Source organism: Ascochyta rabiei, chromosome 4, assembly GCF_004011695.2.
Source record: "Ascochyta rabiei chromosome 4, complete sequence".
Lineage (NCBI taxonomy): Eukaryota > Fungi > Ascomycota > Dothideomycetes > Pleosporales > Didymellaceae > Ascochyta > Ascochyta rabiei.
This window is the reverse complement of record NC_082408.1, coordinates 2,110,918-2,132,202: the sequence shown is the minus strand read 5'-3', so window position 1 is coordinate 2,132,202 and position 21,285 is coordinate 2,110,918. Positions and strand designations below refer to the sequence as shown.

At 55.6% G+C, this 21,285-nt stretch overlaps 8 protein-coding genes across 8 annotated transcripts, besides 2 other annotated features; 4 read left to right on the top strand and 4 right to left on the bottom strand.

Annotated features, from left to right (window-relative positions):
- Positions 1–179: 179 nt before the first annotated feature.
- EKO05_0003157 (uncharacterized protein) lies at positions 180–1,788 on the top strand (the record flags this gene model as incomplete). The annotated part of the gene is made up of 2 exons (XM_038937815.1): positions 180–905; positions 955–1,788. The coding sequence occupies 2 exons, from the start codon at positions 180–182 to the stop codon at positions 1,786–1,788; spliced, it is 1,560 nt and encodes a 519-aa protein (XP_038801715.1).
- Positions 1,789–3,715: 1,927 nt separating this feature from the next.
- Positions 3,716–4,138, bottom strand: EKO05_0003156 (uncharacterized protein; the record flags this gene model as incomplete). Its single annotated transcript, XM_059636104.1, has 1 exon — positions 3,716–4,138. The coding sequence occupies one exon, from the start codon at positions 4,136–4,138 to the stop codon at positions 3,716–3,718; it is 423 nt and encodes a 140-aa protein (XP_059492087.1).
- Positions 4,139–4,627: 489 nt separating this feature from the next.
- EKO05_0003155 (uncharacterized protein) lies at positions 4,628–5,320 on the top strand (the record flags this gene model as incomplete). The annotated part of the gene is made up of 2 exons (XM_059636103.1): positions 4,628–5,009; positions 5,067–5,320. The coding sequence occupies 2 exons, from the start codon at positions 4,628–4,630 to the stop codon at positions 5,318–5,320; spliced, it is 636 nt and encodes a 211-aa protein (XP_059492086.1).
- A 549-nt stretch (positions 5,321–5,869) lies between these two features.
- On the bottom strand, positions 5,870–10,092 carry EKO05_0003154 (uncharacterized protein; the record flags this gene model as incomplete). Its single annotated transcript, XM_059636102.1, has 3 exons — positions 5,870–9,817; positions 9,878–9,920; positions 10,019–10,092. 3 exons carry the CDS (start codon positions 10,090–10,092, stop codon positions 5,870–5,872), a joined length of 4,065 nt encoding a protein of 1,354 aa, XP_059492085.1.
- A 477-nt stretch (positions 10,093–10,569) lies between these two features.
- EKO05_0003153 (uncharacterized protein) lies at positions 10,570–11,723 on the bottom strand (the record flags this gene model as incomplete). Its single annotated transcript, XM_038937771.1, has 4 exons — positions 10,570–11,052; positions 11,105–11,288; positions 11,340–11,551; positions 11,598–11,723. 4 exons carry the CDS (start codon positions 11,721–11,723, stop codon positions 10,570–10,572), a joined length of 1,005 nt encoding a protein of 334 aa, XP_038801712.1.
- Positions 11,724–12,213: 490 nt separating this feature from the next.
- On the bottom strand, positions 12,214–13,613 carry EKO05_0003152 (uncharacterized protein; the record flags this gene model as incomplete). The annotated part of the gene is made up of 2 exons (XM_038937670.1): positions 12,214–13,168; positions 13,222–13,613. 2 exons carry the CDS (start codon positions 13,611–13,613, stop codon positions 12,214–12,216), a joined length of 1,347 nt encoding a protein of 448 aa, XP_038801711.1.
- Positions 13,614–14,625: 1,012 nt separating this feature from the next.
- Positions 14,626–14,669: a tandem repeat.
- A 176-nt stretch (positions 14,670–14,845) lies between these two features.
- On the top strand, positions 14,846–16,436 carry EKO05_0003151 (a-factor receptor; the record flags this gene model as incomplete). The annotated part of the gene is made up of 2 exons (XM_038937706.1): positions 14,846–15,461; positions 15,511–16,436. 2 exons carry the CDS (start codon positions 14,846–14,848, stop codon positions 16,434–16,436), a joined length of 1,542 nt encoding a protein of 513 aa, XP_038801710.1.
- Positions 15,592–15,635: a tandem repeat.
- Positions 16,437–17,927: 1,491 nt separating the features above from the next.
- EKO05_0003150 (Non-specific serine/threonine protein kinase) lies at positions 17,928–20,177 on the top strand (the record flags this gene model as incomplete). The annotated part of the gene is made up of 1 exon (XM_038937938.2): positions 17,928–20,177. One exon carries the CDS (start codon positions 17,928–17,930, stop codon positions 20,175–20,177), a length of 2,250 nt encoding a protein of 749 aa, XP_038801709.2.
- Positions 20,178–21,285: the final 1,108 nt, after the last annotated feature.

Genomic DNA, 21,285 nt, shown 5'->3' with positions numbered 1-21,285 from the left:
CACTGCTCCGCCCGAAGCTCATCCGTCTGCCGCCACAGCCAGCGATAAGGAAGAAGTTTCCCGAGAGATTGAAAGTACAAAAAGGCAGTGTGAAATGCCGACGATCATGACGATCCCTCAAGCGTCGCTCACTCAGGTGCGCTGTGACAACGATACACACGCACGGTGAAAACAACACGATGGATCCTACATCTTCGCCGTCGAAAGAGGCGGACAATGTTGTTGGCTCACCGAAGAAACCGACCAAAGGCGGAGAAACGAGTGTTTCGACACATGTCGCTGCTACTGCAGAATTCGACTTTGACGAAGGCCATGCGCCGGTTCTCTACTCCAAGCGATCCATTTTCTTCATGATCCTCTTCTCTGGCCTTGCCATAGGTAGCGATGCATACAACAGCGCTTTGATGGGTCAGTTGCTGCTGCTTCTGACAGCCCTCTATCCAGACACGCTCAGCGTCGCAACGCAATCGCAGTTGACCAATGCCTTCATCATTGGTCTGATTCTGGGAATGCTGGCATTTGGCTTCATCAGCGATCGCCTTGGTCGCAAATCTGGCGCCGTCCTGACAACGCTCTTTCTCTCTGTCGGCATCATAATGACAGCCGTCTCCCACGGAACGAGCGACAAGGGTCTTTTCTGGATGCTCACCGTCAGTCGAGGCATTGCTGGCTTTGGCGCAGGCGGCGAATATCCAGTCTCAGGCGCTGGTACTGCAGAATCGACAGACGACTCCCCTCGGGCGCGCAAGCACCGCGGCTTCATCTTCGCCATGGTGGCAGACGTCTCTGCATCTCTGGGCTTTGTCTTCTCTGGCCTCGTTCCTCTCTTGCTACTTCTCTGCTTCCACGAGCGCGAAGCACACTATGAGAAGATATGGCGCATCGCATTCGCCCTCGGTGTCATCGTACGTTCTTTATATCTCGTTGCATCTGGAACTCACTAACACCACGCAGCCCCCAGTATCAATCTTCTGGTTCCGCTGGCGCATGGCCATGTCCTCAGCAGAACGACGCAGCAGCGCTCGCAACACCATCCTCCCCTACCATCTCGCCATTAAACGGTACTGGCGTCCCCTCCTTGGCTCAGCCCTAGCTTGGTTTATATACAACTACATCGCTTACCCATTCGGTCTATTCTCGTCCACAATCTCCGCTTCTGTCAACGCAGGCGATAGTCTCGTCAAATCCTACGGCTGGGGCACGCTGATCAACTGCTTCTACCTGCCCGGCGGCTTCATCGGGGGCTACCTATCCGACAAGATCGGACGGCGCAAGACCATGGCGCTCGGCTTCGGTCTGCAAGCCTGTCTCGGCTTCATCATCGGCGGATGTCTCGAGTACATTCAGAAGCGCACTGCCTTGTTCATTGTGCTGTACGGCCTCTTCCTCACGCTCGGTGGAATTGGACCCGGCGCAACCATCGTCGCAACGAGCTCTGAGTTCTTCCCCACCAGCATTCGCGGGCAGATGCTGGGTCTTTGCGCCGCGTTCAGCAAGGCCGGTGCCGCGATCGGCACGTCAGTATTCAAGCCCATCCTCGCGTCGTACGGCGACGATACGGTGCGCGGTAACCAGGCCGTCTTCCTTATTGGGTCTGGGTTCGCCGTGTTGGGCATGCTGGTAGCATGGTTCTTCATTCCTGCACACCCGCCAAATCTCGTTGAGGAAGACGAGAACTGGAAGGTGTATCTGCAAGACGCCGGATATGAGATCCAATGGGGTGACGACAAGGCACAGGATCCGAAGAGAGTAGTCTTTGATGCCGTCCGCGACAAGACCGTGGATTAGAGGTAAGAGCAGTTGATGTGACCGGGGGCTGATTGATTCTGGTGATCCCATATGCGACACTCAATGATGGTCTGAACAAAGACGAACCAGATGCGACAATGCCCTTGTGCAAATCTCTGATTAATTCAATCATTTCGTCCGCTGAACAGTCTGCTACTCATTGCGTCACTACCAATGCGATTGCGATCGTCATGTAGTGTGTCTGGACGTCCATATCGATCAACTCTCTGGGCAGCGGTGCGAGCTGCGAAGTTCTGATCACCTCGATATCGGTGAGGCGTCTGGGCTAAAATTCTCTCGCCCTCAATAAGCTCATCGATAGTTTCATCAAGCATGCGCTACTCGTCACTTCTAATTCTGTTGACTGAGATGGCCTGGATGACTTGAGAGAAAAGAAAAACAGACGGTGTATGCATGTTCGGAAGTGAACGCCAGCTGTCTGATGATCAGGAGTGGAAAAGCTGTCGAACTCCAGGTCTTCATTCACGTTGTCTTCATCACCAAAGACGAGGATTTGCGGGCTAGCAAGACCAAAGCTGGAGTTTTATGGACTATTGTGTCATCCTCTGCGACCAGTGCAGCGGATTGAGCTGAGCGTACGAACGTTTGGTTGACTGGCGTCTGGCAACTGCCATTGCTTGCTGCGTGCAGCACTAGCGTGCGTGCGTCCAGTCGACTTGAAGTCTATCATTTTAATCGTCTAAGACCGGTAGAGGAGGGTGTCTGGACAACGGAACGTCGATGACGCTTTGGATCTTGCACAGGCGAACATGCACCGAGACGTAGGATATTTTTCAGAAGGGACTGGCGGCTTTCCATCAACGACTGTTCATTTCTTTGCAACAAGGCTAGCTGTCGCCTCAGCACATTGATATCGCATGCATGTGCGTCTCTTCTTCGCTGAAGCGTGTGCTTCTCTTGCTGCAGTACGTGGTTATCTCGCTCCAGTTCTGTTACATTCTGTTGCTTCAGCTCTAGCTGCCGTCATCGTAACTCGAGCAGCCGCTCGGGTCGTGACTGTGAGCTGGCGCAGCCACTTTCCATAAGCTGAACTTGAGTCGACTGGGCCCGTCGGTCTTTAATACGTCAGGTGTTCTGGTGCCGTCTGAACCAGGCTGTGCTGGCGTTGAAACCAAGCAGGCGTGTACTGCTGCGTAGCTGTGTTGCCCGGAGGCCGATGTGATGTCGTCCATGAATCTACAGTTCCAGTCAGTCACGGTCATTTGGGAGTGTTGGCGAGCTTACGATGTCTGTGGAGCGTGTGAGTGAGTGAGTAGCAACGCGGTATCCTATTCAGTCAACAGTGTGACAAGGACGCTAGCTGACGACGTCAAGGCTGGTACGAGTGGTAGTCTAAAGATGCTGAGCGTTTACGAGTTACGTTCTCGATATATCTTGTAATTCATTACACGCTAAGCCGCACAGTCTTGTGTATTGGCTACATGTCTTATGGAGTCTCTTAAGCGCCTCTAAATACACAATAGCTCTGTGCAATGACTGCATACATGCCGAACGCGGAGATCCTCGAATCGACCTGTGGTGTTGGCTCGCTCGCAGTGACAGGAAGATTGGGCATTTTGCCTGCAAAGCCTTTCTGAAGTCGTTTCTTTTCATCCTTTTCTGAACAAGACAGATATGTTGTTTCTTGTCATGGCCTGTTCCATCTCTTGAGTGGTTAGCTGACGAGCTCAGTAACGTTAACACAAGCAATGAGACGCTTCGTTGAAACGTTATGAAATCGCCGAAGCTCATTACCGAATACCGTCCAGCGGTTACTTAATTTGAAACGCAATGCTGGGAGCGGTACTCTACCACAAGAAGAACATGACAAGTACGCAGACAGCAAAAGCCACATCGTCGGAGCAGCAGGATCGACGCAGGGATCCCCACAGGCCAGATTCGCGTAACCTGAAGAAAAATCTCGACCTTACTGCTCCGGATGGAACCGCGTGCTCATCTGCTCCAGAGCTGCTGTGGTTGGTTGTGCGGGAACGACTGTACCACAGCGACTGAATTGTAAAAAAGTGCCAGGCCAAATACGCCATCGTTCAATCCCATAGCCTACTACACAGCTTTCCTGACACAGTAGCCTGTCTACTCCTGACCTCTCGCGATTCCACTCAGTTCCTCCATTTCGTCGTACCGACATGTCCTCCTTTCCAGTGCTGAGCAGCTCGCTGCCGCAGAGATTCAGCGTGCTAGACGAGTACAAACAGGTCGCGCTCCATATTTCTTTTCTTGAAAAAGCACAACGAAGAGCTAACCAAACCCAGCATTTGAACGTCTCGGAGAACAAACGCCAGAAGCGGAGACGCAGCTGGGCGGACCAGGACGTCGCGCATGAGAGCATGCCGCATGGCAGGACGTATGCGATTCTGGCTGCCGAGGGGATTGTGGCGCGTGCGAAACAGGTGAATCCGTGTTAATCCAGGTAATCTGATTCATAAACTCACTTTCTTAGATACTCACAGAGGATGAGGAGTCGAGGAAGTCGTCGACAAGCTCGAGGGAGGTATGAAATGGGATGGGTTATCAACCATCTCCGCACACGGGCACAAGCAGGCACAAACACGGCTCGTTCCAGTCGATTCGGATGTTAATATGTGGGATTCGAAAGGATTACCGGTAGAATAGCATGGAACGAGACGAACTTAAAGAGGTAGTGGTGAAAAGGGCGCAAGGGCGAAGTCGACACCAACACCACCCTAGCACCTGCTTAGTCACAGCATCCATAAATCCACCCACAGCCCATCATCACGACCACCAACTCTCTCCTCCCTTCATAATCCTATACAGTCTACAGAATCAACAAGAAAAAATAAGATAAAGAACAAAAGAAATGCCCTTCCTCATCCACCCAGTCTCCAATACCGAACTCCACCGCGCCAGCACCATCGAAGCCGCAGCCTACGCCTCCAACCCGCTCAACCCGCTCCTCTTCCCGGGTCCCTTCCCACCCGACGCGCTGCAGAAGCGCGTAGACAGTCTAATCCGCATGCGGCAAGAAGACTCTACAGCCGTGTACACGCAAGCCATCGACTCCGTCTCGCGGCGCATGGTAGCGTTTGCAAAATGGCACGTCTACGGCACGCACGAAGCGTGTCTGCTTCCGGCGCGGGCGCTGGAGTTCGGGCCCGGCACGAGCCCTGAGGCGTGTCGGATGTTTTTCGGCGGCTTGGTGCAGAGGAAGAGCGAGCTTGTGGGTGGGAGGCCGCATGTCTGTATGTCGGCCCCCGGTCGAGGTGTGGCTCCCGTTCACTTACTCACTGGTGGACCAGATCTGCACATGCTGCACACCGACCCTGCATTTCAGCGTCAGGGCGCGGGGAGTGCGCTGCTCGGCTGTGTCAAGCGGAAGGCGGATGAGTTGGGGTTGCCGATTTATCTTGAGTCGAGCGCTGCTGCGCATGCGTTCTACCGCAGGCATGGGTTTGAAGACGTCGAGGTGCTGTTTCTAGATTTCAGCAAGTTTGGAGGAATGGAGAGATATGAGCAGCCGTTGATGATTAGAGAGCCGTCGGGGGCGCAGTGAGCGGTTACGGGTCACTGTTTGTGGTGCTTGGTTCGTGGTGCGCTGTGTAACCGCTTGTGGTAGTGGACTGGCAACAGCGATACCAACATCTGGCTGTTTATCGAGTATTTGCACGGCCTGCCAGCGTTACAATTGTGGTTACGGTCGTGGTCACGATTATTACGGTGCATTGAAGACGAAGTCAAATGCCAACCATGCCAAAGAGAGTGCAGTGCAAAAGTACAACCCCAACCCCTCACACCCTCTCGCCCCCTAATCTGCACCCCCAGTTTCCACCCCCTCTCCTTCCAGTATCAGCACGCATCAGCCAACCCCCACAAAACAATAGTAGAGAGAGGCGTAATGGTGTGGTGGTGTGGTGTAGCGAGGTATAGAAGCGCGGAGATGATGTTGAATGTATGTATGGATATAGCTATGGATATCGACCAGTCTACAAGCTATTCCTGTTCTATAGATGCGCTGCCCCAAGCAATCAGCTAAACGAACCAGCTTGTTAAGCAGCGCACTCGCCAAAGGTATCTAAGACTACTTTCCACAAGACAAGGAATGTTAGATCATCAAGGCAGCCTGAATCACCTTGTACTCCTTCCTCTTCTTCTTCCAGCGCTCGCCGCCGATGCGGACCTTGGCGACGCCGATCCACTTGGCGAGGCCGGGGAGGAGCAAGTGCTCGGTGAGATAGGCGACGGCAAAGTTGCCCAGGCCAAGGGCGAGCAGGAACACCTTGAAGGCAACGTCCATGTCGGTGAGCTCCATCCAGCGCATGACCCAGTCGGCCGGGTCGAAGAGCATGTAGACGGACAGGGCGAGGGTGAGGAAGATGGTGCTGATGAAGGGCAGGTTGCGCGACATGGGTTCGCGGTACGGGCGGCCGACGCTGAGGACGACGGCGGAGAGAATGTATTGGAAGCACGAGACGAGGAAGAGGGCCGTGTTCTGGCTGTTCAGGCTGTTCGAGTGCTCCGGGTCGAGGACGGGCGGCTGGTACCAGGGCTGCTGCTGCACAAAGTGGAAGGCGAGGAACTGCGTCAGGATGCAGAGCACCATCTGGCCCAGCAGCGGGGTGAGGACTTTGCGGCTGACGAGGTTGGCGGTCGGGCGCTTCCGGGAGAGGATCGGGTGCGCGGCGCTCCAGCCCATGAAGATGGCGATGGGCAGGATGAGCAGCAGGTCGATGAACAGAAACTGGAAGTCTCCGAGGTTGCTGGCCGAGGCGTACAGGAACGAGACGGAGCAGAACTGGATCGCGCTGTACAGACTCATGTACTTGAAGCACGAGAACGACGTGACGAGCGCGGCGCGGCCTTCTTTGATAACCTGCGGGACGCACGAGATGTCGAACTGGCGAGAGGTAAAGGGCGCGGCGACGCTGGCTTCTGCTTCGGACAAGCTGATGCCGACATCTGCCGCCTTCAACGCGCCGCAGTCGTTTGCGCCATCACCGCAGAAGCCTACACAGTAGTCTATGCTCTGCAGCTTCTCCACAAGTTCGTGTTTTTCATCTGGCGACATACGTGCGAAGACCTGCCCTGCCACAAGCATCTCGCGCAGCACCGATTCAGACGCAAAGTCGATGACCCAGCGGAACACATCGCCAGAGACGGCAAGTGAGTAGTTGCGCAGGTTGCTGATGTCGTAGGGGAGTGAGACATCTGCCTCGGGCGGGGGCGGGAGCGGCTTGAGGGTGTTCTCGTCCAGCTTGAAAACCGGGTCATCGACGGACTCCCAGGAAAGTTTGGAGAGCGGGTTCCGGCTATCTCCCTCTGCGAAATGCGGGACGAAGCAGTGCGCTGTTTTGTTGATGAGACCGCACTCGCGGGCTACGCTGATGGCGGTGAGGATGTTGTCGCCAGTGCACATAACTTTGCGGATGTTGGCGCGCGCGAGCTCCTCGATGACGGGGGCGGTGCTGTCCTTCAACTTGTTCTCGAAGACGATGAAACCAATAAAGTCAAGGTTGCTCTCGGCTTCTTCGCGCTTCATCTTCTGCACCTTGAGCCAGTTGAGCTTGGGGATGGATTTGGTTGCGCAGGCAATGACACGGAAGCCGCGGTGCGTGTAGAAGGCCAGGAGCTCCTCGTAGTCGGTTGGGAAGCTTTCTGGGCGACAGATCTCCTTCATGACTTCAGGTGCGCCTTTGACGTAGATGTCTCCGCTCTTGGAGCCGAAGCGGCGGACAATGACACTGGCTCGGCGGAGCTGCGAGACGAACTCGAACGACTTCAAGACGCCAAGCTCGACAGCTTTGCGGTTGTCTTCGGCGTCGTCGAGGTCGTACTCGCGTCCGGGAGGCGGCCTGGCGACCGAGGGCGAGAGCTTCTGTTCTGGGTCGTCGTCGCTGTTGCCTGATCCCTCGCCCTCTTCGTAGCTCCAGCCGGTAAAGTCGAACATCTTGACGTCCAGGGGGTCACCAACAAGCTCATCATCAATCTTGCGCAGCGAGTGGCACGTGGCCATGGTGTAGAGGATGGTCTTGTGAGCGACGTACTCCACAGTCGGGTCGCGGTCGTGGTGGGATGCGGGCAGGATGTCGTAGGGGTCAGCCAAGATCTCACTGAACCGGTTCCTCGGACGCTCGACGACACGAACGCCCAGAACGTCGAGACCCTCTTCGGTGAGGGTGCCGGTCTTGTCGAAGCAGACCACATCCAGCTTGCCGCCGACGTTGACGCGCTGCGGGCTGATGCAGAAGATGTGCTTCTGCTTGAGGCGCGACAGGGCGAAAGACGTGCCGATGGTGAGGGTGGCAGGCAGTGCGGGGGGGACGACAATCGTAATCAAGTCGAGGGCGCGGACGACGATGAGATGCCACGCGAGGCCGAGGTGGACGAAGTTGATGAAGGAGGCAACGAAGCCAATCATGGCGATGAAGGCCATGACGGAGATGTAGCGGAACGAGTCGCGGTAGAACTTGAAGCCGGACGGCTTGGGGAACAGCATGGAGCGCACCAGAGCGCCCTTGGTCGTGTTGAAGCCGGTGCGGACGACCATGGCCAGGGCGGCGGCTTCGTCGTCGACGTGGTCTTCGTGCGGACGGCGCGCGCGGATGATCTTGGTGCCGGAGAAGAGCATGTGCCGGGCGAGTTCGGGGTGGAGGGCGGAGGCGCTGAGATCGAGCAGGTCCAGCGACTGGTTGGTGACGGGGATCTTGGAGACGGGGATGGACTCGCCGGTCAGCATGCTCTCGTTGACGATGCAGTCGCCGGAAAGCAGCAGGCTGTCGCAGGGGAACTGGGCCAGGGCTGGGTCGGTGACCTCGTACACGTCGCCCGGGACCAGCTCGGCGGAGTCGACGTGGGTCCAGAAGCCGTTGCGCAGGACGCGGATCTCGCACTCGAACTTGGAGACGTCGCGCAGGCGCTTCATGGTGGCCTTGGTCTCCATCAGGGTGGTGGCGATGCTGATGACGGAGATGAGGAAGATGGCGGCGGCGTAGTAGTAGTACTCGTCGACGGACCACAGCAACAGACTGGCGATCTGGAAGACGTAGAAGGGGTGGAAGACCTCGTCGACGAGCAGCTGGCCGAGCGACTTCTCGGCAATGTCGATCTGGTTCTTGCCGAAGACGAGCTCGCGGTAGTCGCGCTCTTCGTTGTCGAGCCCGTCGCGCAGGGCGGCGACGTGGGTCCAGGCGGGGTCCTTCCACGTGTTGGCGAGGACGAACTTGTCCTTGATGGGGTGGTAGACGAAGCGGATGTAGCGGTAGTCGAGGCAGCGCAGGTCGGGGATGAGCGGGTCCTCGTCCTCGTCCCAGTCGCCGCGGCGCTTCTTGTCCGACTCGCCGAAGACGGTGGTGAGGGAGCGGCCGTAGGGCTGGTGGGTGACGTCCTGGACGGCGAACTCGCCCCACTGGTTCTCGATGACGACCCAGGCGGCGTGCTTGAGCGGGGTGGTGGTGCCGGTGAGGGCGACCTGCCAGCGCGGCAGCCAGCGGAACAGCAGCCAGGCGAGGCCGAGGGTGGCGGTGCAGAGCAGCGCGTAGACGCCGAAGCCAAGCGTCGAGGTGCGGAAGCCGGCGACGACGATGGTCAGGTCCTCGGTGAGGATGTAGAGCTTCTGGCTGGAGCGGCGGCCCCTCCAGCTGGCCGAGCGTGCGCTGGACGCGCTCGAGTGCCGCCTCAGCAGCGGGCGGTCGACGCTGCGCCGGCTCCTGCTGCCGCTCGACTTTCTGCGCGAGGGGCTGGGCGAGGGGCTGGGGCCGGACTCGAGGTCGCGGTGGCGGTGGCGGTCAGTGTGGCTGTCCACGTCGTACTCGACGTCGGCGTCCATCATGGCCTCGTCGTCCACGGCGTCCTCGTCGTCCACGGCGTCCTCGTCGTCCACGGCGTCCTCGTCGTAGTAGAGCGCTGGGTCCTCATCGTGGTCGCTGTCCTGCTGCTCGTCGTAGTAGGCAAACGACGTCAGGCTGGCGGTGCTGTCGGCGCGCTCGCGGCGGCGGTGCGAGAAGGCGCTGACGCTCGTGGGCACGCTCTCCGACATGCCGGGCCCGGCGAAGATCTGGATTCTGGCGTCAGTCGTGCCCGTCCGGGGCGGCGGGGGCATGGGACGGAGGGGTACCTCGTCGTGCGCCATGTCGACGTCCTCGATGAAGCTGGCGGCTCTGTGCGTGCATCAGCGCTGCGTTTCTGTCTCGCTGTCTCGCCGAGCATGTCCGCTCGCTGGGGCGGCGGAGTGGGAGTGGGAGTGGGCGCCGCATACTCGCTCATGTTGGACGCGCGCCGGTACAGGCCCATGCTGCGTCGACGCCGTTCAGCGCTCCCGTTGGCTGCCATGGTTGCGCGCAGGCAGAGGTGGTCGCCTCAGCGCACCGTGGAGCCGTGGAGAAAACCTGGAGCCGCGTTAGGGCGCACAGATAGCCATGACATGGCTCGAGCCGCCATACGCTAGCGCTCTCCACAACCACTGTGGTCCACATAGCACTCTAATCACACATGGCACTCTGATAACCACACACAATGGCAATCATGCTAGAAGAAGCAATACACAACATGGTAACCGTCTAGAAGAAGTAATAGTAACTGTCGGAAGAAGTAATAGTGACTGTCTAGAAGTAATAGTGACTGTCTGAAGAAGGAATAGTAACCGTCTAGAAGTAACAGTAACCGTCTAGAAGTAACAGTAACCGTCTAGAAGTAACAGTAACTGTCTAGAAGTAATAGTGACTGTCTAGAACAAGGCATGGCAAGCATTCAGAAAAGTAATGGCAACCACTCAGAAAAGTAATGGCAACCACTCAGAAAAGACAACCACTACCCGCCCATCTGCGCCTTCACAAACGCAACGCTATCCTGCAGCCCCTCCTCCACGCTCCGAATCGTCCCCACCGGATTCCCAATGAAGCCATGCGGCGCGCCATTGTAAATCTTCACCACCGCCTCATGCCCCCACATCTGCCACTTGGCCCCCATCAACACCGTGTCGTCGAGCAGCGGGTCCTCGCTGCCACAGGTGAACAGCGCCGGCGGCAGCGCCAGGCCGCGAAGGTCGCGGAAGAAGGGCGAGATGCTGGGGTCGCGGCGCTGCTCGATCGTCGTGTGGGGGAGCAGGGCGTCAATGTACGCCGCCATGACGTCGTGGTCGATGACGAGGTGCTTCTCGTGGTGCGCCACGTGCGGCAGGAACCCGGAGAGGTCGAAGCAGCCAAAGTGGAGCAGCAGCCCGCGGAAGGCGAACGAGGGGAGTGCGTCGAGCAGGTGGAAGGCTACCAGGCACGCGAGGTGGCCGCCGGCTGACTGCGCCGTGTTAGTGACCGCCTGCCAGAGGAGTGGACGTCTCGCTGCCTACCTCTCCGCCGGTGAACATCAGCTCGCCGCCAAACACAGACGGCCCGTTCTTGACCAGCCACTCCGCCGCATCGTAGCAGTCCTCTCCGCCCGCCGGCCATGGGTGCTCGGGCGCGAGTCTGTACCCGACCGAGAACACCGTCAGCTCGTAGTGGTCGGCCATGTACTTGAGGTAGGTATCCTGGCTGTAGGCGTGATGAGCTTTCGTTCGCCTTCCCGTGACGATGCAAACGCACTAATGTTCAGACTGGAGCACCCATCCTCCTCCGTGGATGTGCAGGTGGATGCCCTTGCTCACGCCGCCCGCAGGCTTGAACACGCGGTAGGGGATCTCTCGCCCGGCTTCGCGCGACGGTATCGTGCCATTGACGCCCTCGGCCAGCACGACGGGCTTGGGGAGCGGCGTCTTGCCTTCCCACCGAAGCTTGCGGTATTCCTCTGCGCCGACCTAGGCCTGTCAGCAGAGCTCAACTGCCAGCTCTCCAGACGCCTACCTCGTACCACCTCGGTCCATCTGCCCAGATCTTGATCAGCTTCTCGTTGAACTCCTCCGTCTGCTTGTCCGTGAGCTTGCGGTCGAACTTGGACGCATCAATGGTGAGGTCGGATCGGAGTGACATGGCGAAGACGTGCAGCTACGCAAACAATACTACAATCGTCGAGTGATGGCAACTGGAAAGCAGCTACACAAATAACACTACAACTGTCGAGCGATGGCAACTGGAGAGCAGCTACACAAACAACACTACAACTGTCAAGCGATAGCAACTGGAAAGCAGAGGAGCCTGCCACGCGACGCGGCCATGTTGTATTGGATCCATAGCTACATCTGTAGTGGGGGCGGGGTAGCAACCACTACTGGTTAACTGACCATCTCCGGGTTACTGTAAAGAGAAGCCGACGGTGCCGTTGTCGGACGGGGAGCTCGTGTGATTCTGTGGGCCCAAGATAAGCTGCCACGCTGCAACTTTACCATGTTCTGCTACAGATCCACTCTGATACTGTGGTTGCATCGAGAGCTCCGACGTGGCTGCTCACAATTCAACGGCCGCAGCGCCGAGCAGGGAACAAGCAGAAATATAGGTCTATTAGGTTCAAACAGGCTAGTAATCAGCGTATGCTTTTCGACTGCATCCTAGACGTCGGCATGGAGGAGTGTCCGTTCCTCTCCCCCTTCATGCCTCTTCGAGACTGGCGCTCTTCGTCCTTTACAAAATACGACTTGACAAGCACAGCTGCCGCCAGCGCTGTCCGGAGTGGGTACAGACCAACGTCCCAAGCCGTCTGCAAGACGTTGTTGACCAAATTCACAACCCAGCTGAGCATGGTGGAAACGATGCCCGGTCGCTGTCCGCTTCGTGCTGCCGCTGCTGCCAGAGACAGAGCGTCTTTCAGCCGCAAATCGACTTCGCGAAAGCGCGCCTCGATCTGAATCGTCTGCGCTGCCGATCTCTTCTCGTAGCGCCGGATCGCTCTTGTGATGGCGTCCAGTTGTGTTTGTAGGCCCTGTCGCACTTCAGCGGCAACCCGCGATGTCTCCATGTCGTTGGTCGTCGTTGGCTCGCCCAGTCTCCCCTCCAGTTCTGACAGCCGCTGTGCTATAGCCTGTGCATCGCTGGGATCCGCCAAGTCTCGAGGGTCTGTCTTGACGATACGCTGCAGATGGAACATGCGCTCCTCCTGCATCTTCATGAGGCGCGCAATCGGTCGGAGCTCTGCAACCATGACGAATATGGTGAGGTTGTAGTCGGACACCAGCCCCTCTGTGACCGTCAGCTGCCCACGAATGGTGTGAAGGAGGTAGGCTCCGGCCAGAGGGCCGAAGAAGCATGTGGCGAAGGCCATTCGCTCTTGTTGTTTGAGCGACTGGCTGGCTTCGAGCTGTGCCACAGCAGCAGCGGTCATGCCTCGTTGTTCGTTCGCTTTCGAGTCTTCTGGCACTGAGTCTGCATTGTCTTCCGGACCCTCGATGCTATCTTCATCCTCCTCTTTGTGGATGGTGTCGGCGAATCGAGTCTCGTCTGGCTCTATGTACCGCCTTTGCTGGGCAGAATGGTACCAAGTCCTACGCCGTCGATCAGTGGTTTTTCATACTGTCTGTGTACAAGCACAACATACCAAGGGAAGGTACAGCACCAGTGCAGGAACCACGACGCCAAGCCAAGCGTCAGAATGTCAGTCAGAACAGCCGCTCCATTCTGATACAGCAGCCCTGCAACTGCAGGAAAGACGGCAAAGATGACAGGACTAGACAGCCACTGGGCGCCATCTTCCACCGACACGAGCTTGTCCTGAGTGTCGTTGTTTCTGAGGAGGTTGTCGGTCGACGAACGGAACGAGTGTCGCGTGTCTGAAAGGTCAGAGAGTAAGGAGCTCCGGCGTCGAAGCGAACGGGTAGGCGAGGGCTGAGGACCCTCAGCAAAGGTCGCGGCGCGGTTCAACATCCTCTGGCGGAGCTGAGAGGGAATCTGGGCATCAGAGGCGGCACTATCCGCAGGCGCGCCGTCCATTGTGCAGAAGACACGCAGCGGTCAATTGTGGGAGCCTAATGCGCCTTGACATCAACGTCCCAGCGTTCGTAGGCGTCGACGGCGGTGGAGAGGTCGGACGTGGTCGGCGCAGCCATCGGCAAGGCGTAGTGGCGCGCTGATGCTCGCGTTCCGTACTACGGACTCGCGTGCCGTCCAGAGTGCAGAAGGTACCTCGGGAAGTTGCAACGCTCGATTACGTCACCGCCAGGCCGACTACACAAAACACCAACGACACCAACGACACTAACGACGATCTCCACATGTCTTCATCCCTTCATCCTCACTTCGTCTTGCTATCATGGTAGACCACTTCAAACACCTGCCCAACCAGTCAGAACAAGGTTCTCAACATCCTGCGGCTTCTGTTGTCAGCTCGCCATGCACTTGCACGCACATAGAGCCTGCCTGTCTGTTTGTAGTTCTCCAGCAGCACACAGTCGCAAAGCATACAGCTTGCACGTGCCATGAATCAGACTCAATTCGATAGACTTGAACGCTATGCTCGACCACTCTGCACGCTTCACAGATATCGCCCTTCACAACGAGCGCGCAAAATTCATCAAAAACACCGTCATCAATGCTAGACTTGCTGTGTCTCTGAATCCACTGTATTGCTGTTCAACAATTCCGTTTGGCGTTGGTGAGCGCTTCGACAATGCTGTATTCAGAGCCCTATTGACGACCTATTCTAGTGAGCCCACGCTTGGACCTCACCACCTGCAGTGCACGTCGACCATAGCGCCGGGTGAAACCATGGAAATGCTGTGGAACGCCCTCCACCCAACGCTGTCGAATTTTTCGGTGAGCACAGCCGTTTTTCAAGTTACGGCCTTGCTTTCACCTGCACGCCTTAGAAGTCAAACAGAAGTTGCTATTGAGAGGTATTGACAACTGAGACAGCTATTCAGTCGAGCAGATCTCTATTGCGCGACGACAGTATGGATAGTGACGCCAGCTGCTTATTGACTAAACTCTCCTTCTCATCAATCTCTCTCGGTCCTCGATTCTTCAAGTCGTTATCTCAATTCTCAATTCAGTCCTTCGTACAAACAGACAACACACAAGCCTCAGTCGAACCACACACTCAAAACCCAAACGCAATCCAAGCCCACGCGGCAGCAACTAAAGGACCACAACAGCTTACGCCATCGTTCCCGCAGCTGGTGTAGCCATCAACAGCCATCTCACCCGGGACTCATTTGATAGCCAGTATGTCTATCAGGCTGGCCCCTCTCCCACCGCATGGAACTGACTGGACAGACGTCATGTCCACAGGCGATACTCCAATCTACCTCACAGCCATCATCTTCTCAATCCTGGCTTGGTTCTCCTGGCTTCTCTGTATAGCCCCCCTGGTATGGCACTTCTCACAGCGGAACGTCGCTGCCGGCTCGCTCGTCCTTTGGATCATTCTCACAAACTTCTCTCTCGGCATCAATCCTATCATATGGCCTCGTGACAATGTTGAAGAGTGGTGGAACGGCAATGTTTGGTGCGACATCAACGTGCGGATCCAGGTTGGAGGCCAGGTCGGTTTAGCGGCGTCCATGGTCATGATTCTAAGGAAGCTCGCCAAGGTCATGGACACTCGAAATATCACTGTTGCATCGAGCAGGAGCAGCAAGCTCAGGGAACAGCTCATCGAGTTTGCCTGGTGCTGGTGCTACCCGTTAGTTCTGATTCTGCTCTACATCCCCGTTCAGTCAGTCCGCTACAACGTCTGGGGCATTGAAGGTTGCATAGCTGCATACCGTCCGACGTGGCAGAGCCTGGTGTTGAGCGCTATGTGGGTACCGATCACCATGACCGTCGCTGTCTACTACGCAGGTAGGTTCTTCACAGCACTGCTGCAGTCAACTTGCTTACTATCTCGCAGTACTCTTGTTCATCCGCCTCTTCCGCTACCGACGCGAGTTCTCTCGCCTCGTCATGGCCCGCAACAGCACCAAGTCTCGCTTCATCCGCCTCTTCCTCATCTGCATCATCATGACCTTCATCGTCGTGCCGTACTCAGCCTACCCATTCTACTACTTTTGCTCGCAGCTGGCCAGCTTCAAGTGGGACTACGAGTGGGAGCGACTCAATGGCGACAAGAAGAACATCATCCTCAAATTCCCATCTGAAGGCAAAGTGCACGTCGACAAATGGGGCCAAGTCGTCCTGGGCTACGTTGTCTTTTTGATTTTCGGCACCGGCACGGATGCGTACAATACTTACAAGAAGATGCTCCTCGCTCTTGGTCTGGGCAAGGTCTTCCCGAGCTTGTACATCATGCGCAAGAGCGGCACCAGCACACGAAGTAGCTTCGTCTCAGCGCGCACTTGGACCTCGACGTACGTGAGCAAGGCGAAGAGCTATTTCTTCAAGGGAAGTTCGAGCCTGAGCTCCTTCGGCGGTAGCACGTTCAACAACAGCGTGCGCAGCAAGTCCGTTGTGCTCGAGAGCGTGGACAATGCTAAGCTCCACTCCATCTCGTCGACCGCTCCCGTCCTACCTGGACGCACGTCAGCCCCAACCAACACATCCCTCCTCGGGCGTCTCTTCACCCGTGGCGGTAACCGCCAGCCCATACTTCCCACGTTCTCGCATGGCTCAACAACATCCACAGCTAATGGCGAGAAGGCGGTTGTGGAATCTGTACCTGAAGGCTTTTCGGCACGGGCCTGGGCTTCCGAGGCGCCCTCCTCGAGGCGTAACAGCGAGTCGGTGGGCGTCACTGTGTTTCGCGAAGTGCACCTCGATGAGGAGGTCAGGGAGAGCACGGAGAGGAAGTCGGCAGATGAGTGGATGCTGAGGCCGTAGGGCGGTGGTTGTGTTGATGGTTCCCCCTTGATCTGGTTTCGATGATACCAGCGCATGCCTTGCACACCGGCGAGTGGCTGGGATGTAACTAGCTTCCTTTCTCTGAGAAAATGGTGAACTGTTTCCCTTTGTCATGACATCCTCGTTTGTGTAAACCTTCGTTGGCAGCAGTGCGTAGGATTTGTAAGACACGATACGACACAGGAACGACAGCTCATGTCCAGCTGTATCATACCTTACACATGTGTTGCCGTACTCACATTGACAAGCCTGAACGTTATTTGGTCCCGTGCAAGACTACGTTCGGATCTCGGACCACAACACGTCACAGCGCGAAATGCGGGGAAAAGCTCTCTCGGCAAGCGCACATCACAGGCATAACATCACAAATTCAAGCAGACGACCAGACAATTTGTCGTGAAGCATTTTTTCATTCGATATCATGTCTCCACACGGAGATGTATCAGTCAAAGGACGTTTTCAAGCGTGCAAACGAGCACGCGAGAAGTGCGACCGGTGTTAGAGTGACCATCGTGTTCAAGTAAACTCTCGAAGACCTCAATGGGGTGGTTGACCAGCATCCTGTGCCGTCCTCAGCCTAGCAGTCGCCCTTCGTGAGGGGGGTTGGCGCTCGTGTCGCGTGTCTACCGTGTGACGTAGCGGAGCGACGTCGTCGGGTAACCAGAGAGTTGAGCGGACGCAAAGGCGCTGCGCAGATCGGGGCGTTCATTGATCGTTATCGTTCAAGACTGAGGTGGTGTGGGTGCTGAGATTGGGGGCGAGCCGTTTATTTGCTAAAGCAATGTCAGCTTTATGAAGCTGTGCGGAGGTACGGACGGTGTAACTTACGAACGAGCCCTCGTCTTTCTTCTCTTACGCTTAAGCCTCCTGACGCGCTTCTTCCTCCATTTGGCTCTCATCTTGTCGGCTGACTGTGGGTGAGGTCAGCGGCTGTAGCTTTAATTCATGTCATGCGGGGTTCGCTGGGAGGAAGGCGACTGTTCAACAAAGAACGTGACACCTCAATGTGCTCAATTGAGCATTGAGAGTATGCTGCTGGGCGTGGATATAACTTACGTTGCTTGGAGATGAGTGTCGTGGGATGCAGAAGGAAAGTTGCGCAGCTCGCAGCTTCCCTTTGAGTGCGTGAGTGTGCCAAGCTCGCTTAGCTTAGCGGGCGTCCGTGCACCACCTCCATGAGGGGCAACTGACCTTCCAGCATCTCAGTGGGCGATTATCTGGCTCAGCAATTATTTACGGTGTTCGTGTTATATGATATGGCGGACCAAGCTGTTGCGTACTTCGACATTCGGCTTGCGGGTTGCGCTCCTTACAGTCTGCGGCGCCGACTACGTCAGTGAACGCAGCAAGCTCACACGTGCAGATACACATGGTACCATTGAGGTGTGCGGTAACGAACAGTTCGAACTAGGCAGAGATCTGAAGTGGTGAGGGTGACGGGCCTCGTCTGATGGTTATGTTGGTACTAACATGCACGTCAGCCGCTACAGCTGGCATGACGACCTTACCATATCCAGAGAACATCTTCGAATTCATTGTATACTCTACGAACAAGATCCCATATCTGACATCGCCCCTTTCGTGTATGCTACCGATCTCTCGACTAACGGTACTCATATGAAAAAGAGCAACGCAGAATGCACCGGCTCTCAAGGTCGAGGTGTCTTAATGGGCAAGAATGGCACTTTCCTTCTTGATGACGGAGACGAACTTCAACTGTCTGAGACCGTCACCCTGATATATCATTCATTTGGTACGGTCAGGAAGAGTGTGCTTACTCAAACACAGGAGCGCGAGAGGGCCATTCTTTCGTCTCGGTATCTTGTCACCGGCCGCTTGCTTGGCGAAGGTGGGTATGGCAAGGTGCTCATCGGCATTGACCAGAAGACTCAACGCCAGCTTGCCTGCAAGATTATCAATCTCGAAAAGCTCTACAATCGACGCACAATGGCTCATCTCTACATGCCTACGAGTGAGGAGCAGACGGGCTCGAGCCAGGCAATCAATCAGCTGCCTGACAACGTGCACAGCTGCTTTCGCGAGTTCGACATCTTGAAGGACCTCAGTCATCCCAACATCGTCCACATACAGAAGGTGTTCTGGAGCCAGAGCACAATCTACATGTTCCAAGAGCTTGTGACTGGCGGCGATCTATTTTCATACATCGAATACAAGCACGGCAGAATTTCAAGCATCGAATCGGCAGTCATCATTCGCCAGATTCTAAAGGGTGTACAGTACCTGCATGACCAGGACATTGTGCACAGAGATCTCAAGCCTGACAACATTCTGATGACGTCTCTTGACAGCGGAGCTCGCGTTGTGATCACTGACTTCGGCAATGCGCGTTTCCTACCAAACTTAAAGACCCAGGACGACTCCAGAAGCAACAAGCTGAAACGCATGTTTTCGCTCGTGGGGACGCTGGAATACACTGCACCTGAGATTCACAAAGCAAACCATGCCATCCCGAGCCACTATGGCTACTCTTTGAGTGTCGATATGTGGTCGATCGGATCGATTACGGCAGCCATACTCACTGGCGAACAAATCTTCGGCTGCCGACAAAATGATTCATTTGAGGAGGACCCTCGACGTGTCATTATCAAGCTTGCTGCACAATGCGACCTCAGTATCCTTGACGATGAGTTTCATCCTTTGTGGGGTCCAATCGCTCAGGCCCCGAAAGACTTCATCAAGCGTCTCCTTGTGTTGGAGGAAGAAGACCGCATGTCCGCGTCCGAAGCTCTGGACCACATCTGGTTCACGCACCCATACATGGCAGCGGAGTTCGATGCGCAGTACGAGCGATCCACTAGAGACTGGACTCCACGTCACAAGGACGACCAGCTCATTGAACAAATATCGTTCTTCTTGAACCGAGTTGTAAGCGGGTCAAGGAGCAGACCAGGTGGTGTTACGGTTTCTCGCTTCTTTGGTCCGAAACTCACGCCGACACAAATAACAGTGCCCGACCAGTATCAACACATGGAAGAGCAACAACCAGACGCTCAGCTTGCAAGTCAGCTTGCACCACTGTCGTACAATAATGCCTACACGAACAACGAAGGGCACAATTATAGCCAGGCGAACAGAGACCTTGCATTCGATGAGCGCTATGACGTGGCGCTTGATTGGAATCCTGTTAAACAACAGACGTACGTCGAATCTAGCATCGGGAATCCGCCGATACCACATTCAAAAGGCCAGGTACGACCGAACAAGCCTGCTGCTGGACAACTACAACGGGTTAGTACATCAACACGGGGTAAGTATTTCGAGAGGGAGATTGTCGACCTAGATGATCTAGGAGCACCAAGCGATGAGTTCAATGAAGCCATGGGTACGGCTCAACTGGATCACAATATCAACGCAGCTTCCCACGGGAGACTCCGCCGGGAGAATACCGTGCAGGTGCGCACGACTCCATCTGCTGACGATGAAGGACTTTATGATGTGAATCGGTGGTGGCATGATCGCTACCCACAGACGCTGTTTTACTATGATACGCAAGCGGAGCCTGTCACACAGGATGAGAACTCTGTCGTGGTGCAGGAGACCCCACCTGAGGTGTTCGCAAAGCCGTCACAACCAAGAGTTAGACATGTCGCTATAGATGGATGCTCGTTTGACCGGCATCATGACTATTCACTGGCTGACGAAGCTCCATCTGCTCACGAGACAAGCAAGCGAAGGAGGGTCTACGGCCGTCAACTTTGATCTACGATAAATGATTTGCGACTAATCTTCAGCACGACTAACTGCGACAACGTAGCGCTAGGATGACAACGGGCTTCTCCAGGCACGGCGACTCTCCTATATAATCAAAAACGTACCTTTAAAGGGTGGCATTGAAAACTTGTTGCGCCCAGATGTTGATCGTTTTCAATACTGTGTTTCAATACGTGACCTGCCGATTCCCAGTCACCACACACATGGGTGGTATCGATGCCTACTGCCAATGAGTTTTCAATATTTGCATACTCTCCCCACCGTACTTCTGTGCTGCTCGCCGTACACAGTGGTTCAACGAGATTTTTGACTCGTTCTCAAAGAAGAGGTAGAGCACACTTCAGGACCGCATGCGTACTCTCTACTCCCTAGCAATCACGAAACCACAGCCCCAGCCTGACACCATGGCAAGATTTTGGGTCTAAGGGTACCAGGGCCGTCAAGGCCGGCAACATCGATAAAGCAATCCCCACCTATACCAATACGTCTATCACCCTTTTACACAAGCCTTCCGCAACGCATACTTGTACGTAAGTAGCTGTGTCAAAGTGATGTCGTCGTCAAATAGTGCGATATAGACCAATGTCTACATCTTCTAGGAAACTTCGTCTGTGTGAGATCTGGGGGAGAAACTCATATGAATTGTATAGATGGACGGCGGACTACCGGCAACGGCTTCAGCTGAGGCATGACGATTGTGCACAGACAGTGCACGTGGAAGATGATGAATTATCAATTTCATACGCACTGTGAGCTACACATGGACATGGCAAAAGTACACGTGTAGATCTGCTTGACTCCTTTCCTGGCATTGGACTAGACTTTGTGCAGTCTGGTATTTGCTTCATGAATATGCAAGAGGAGCCATTTTCACGTGTAGTCGTGATTCATCTCGATCTACCGTGGTGTTCACGGACGCTACATCCAGTCAACGGCCCGAAGCAACCACTGAAATCCATCTCGTTCCTTGTCTGGAGTCAAATTCTTCATTCAACAGGTTCTAGAATTGAGAAACCGTGCAATACATCACGATGAGAGGTCGTCGGGTGATCTGCCGATTGGCTGCGTCCTGCGTGATGCCCCGATTCCTTCCCTC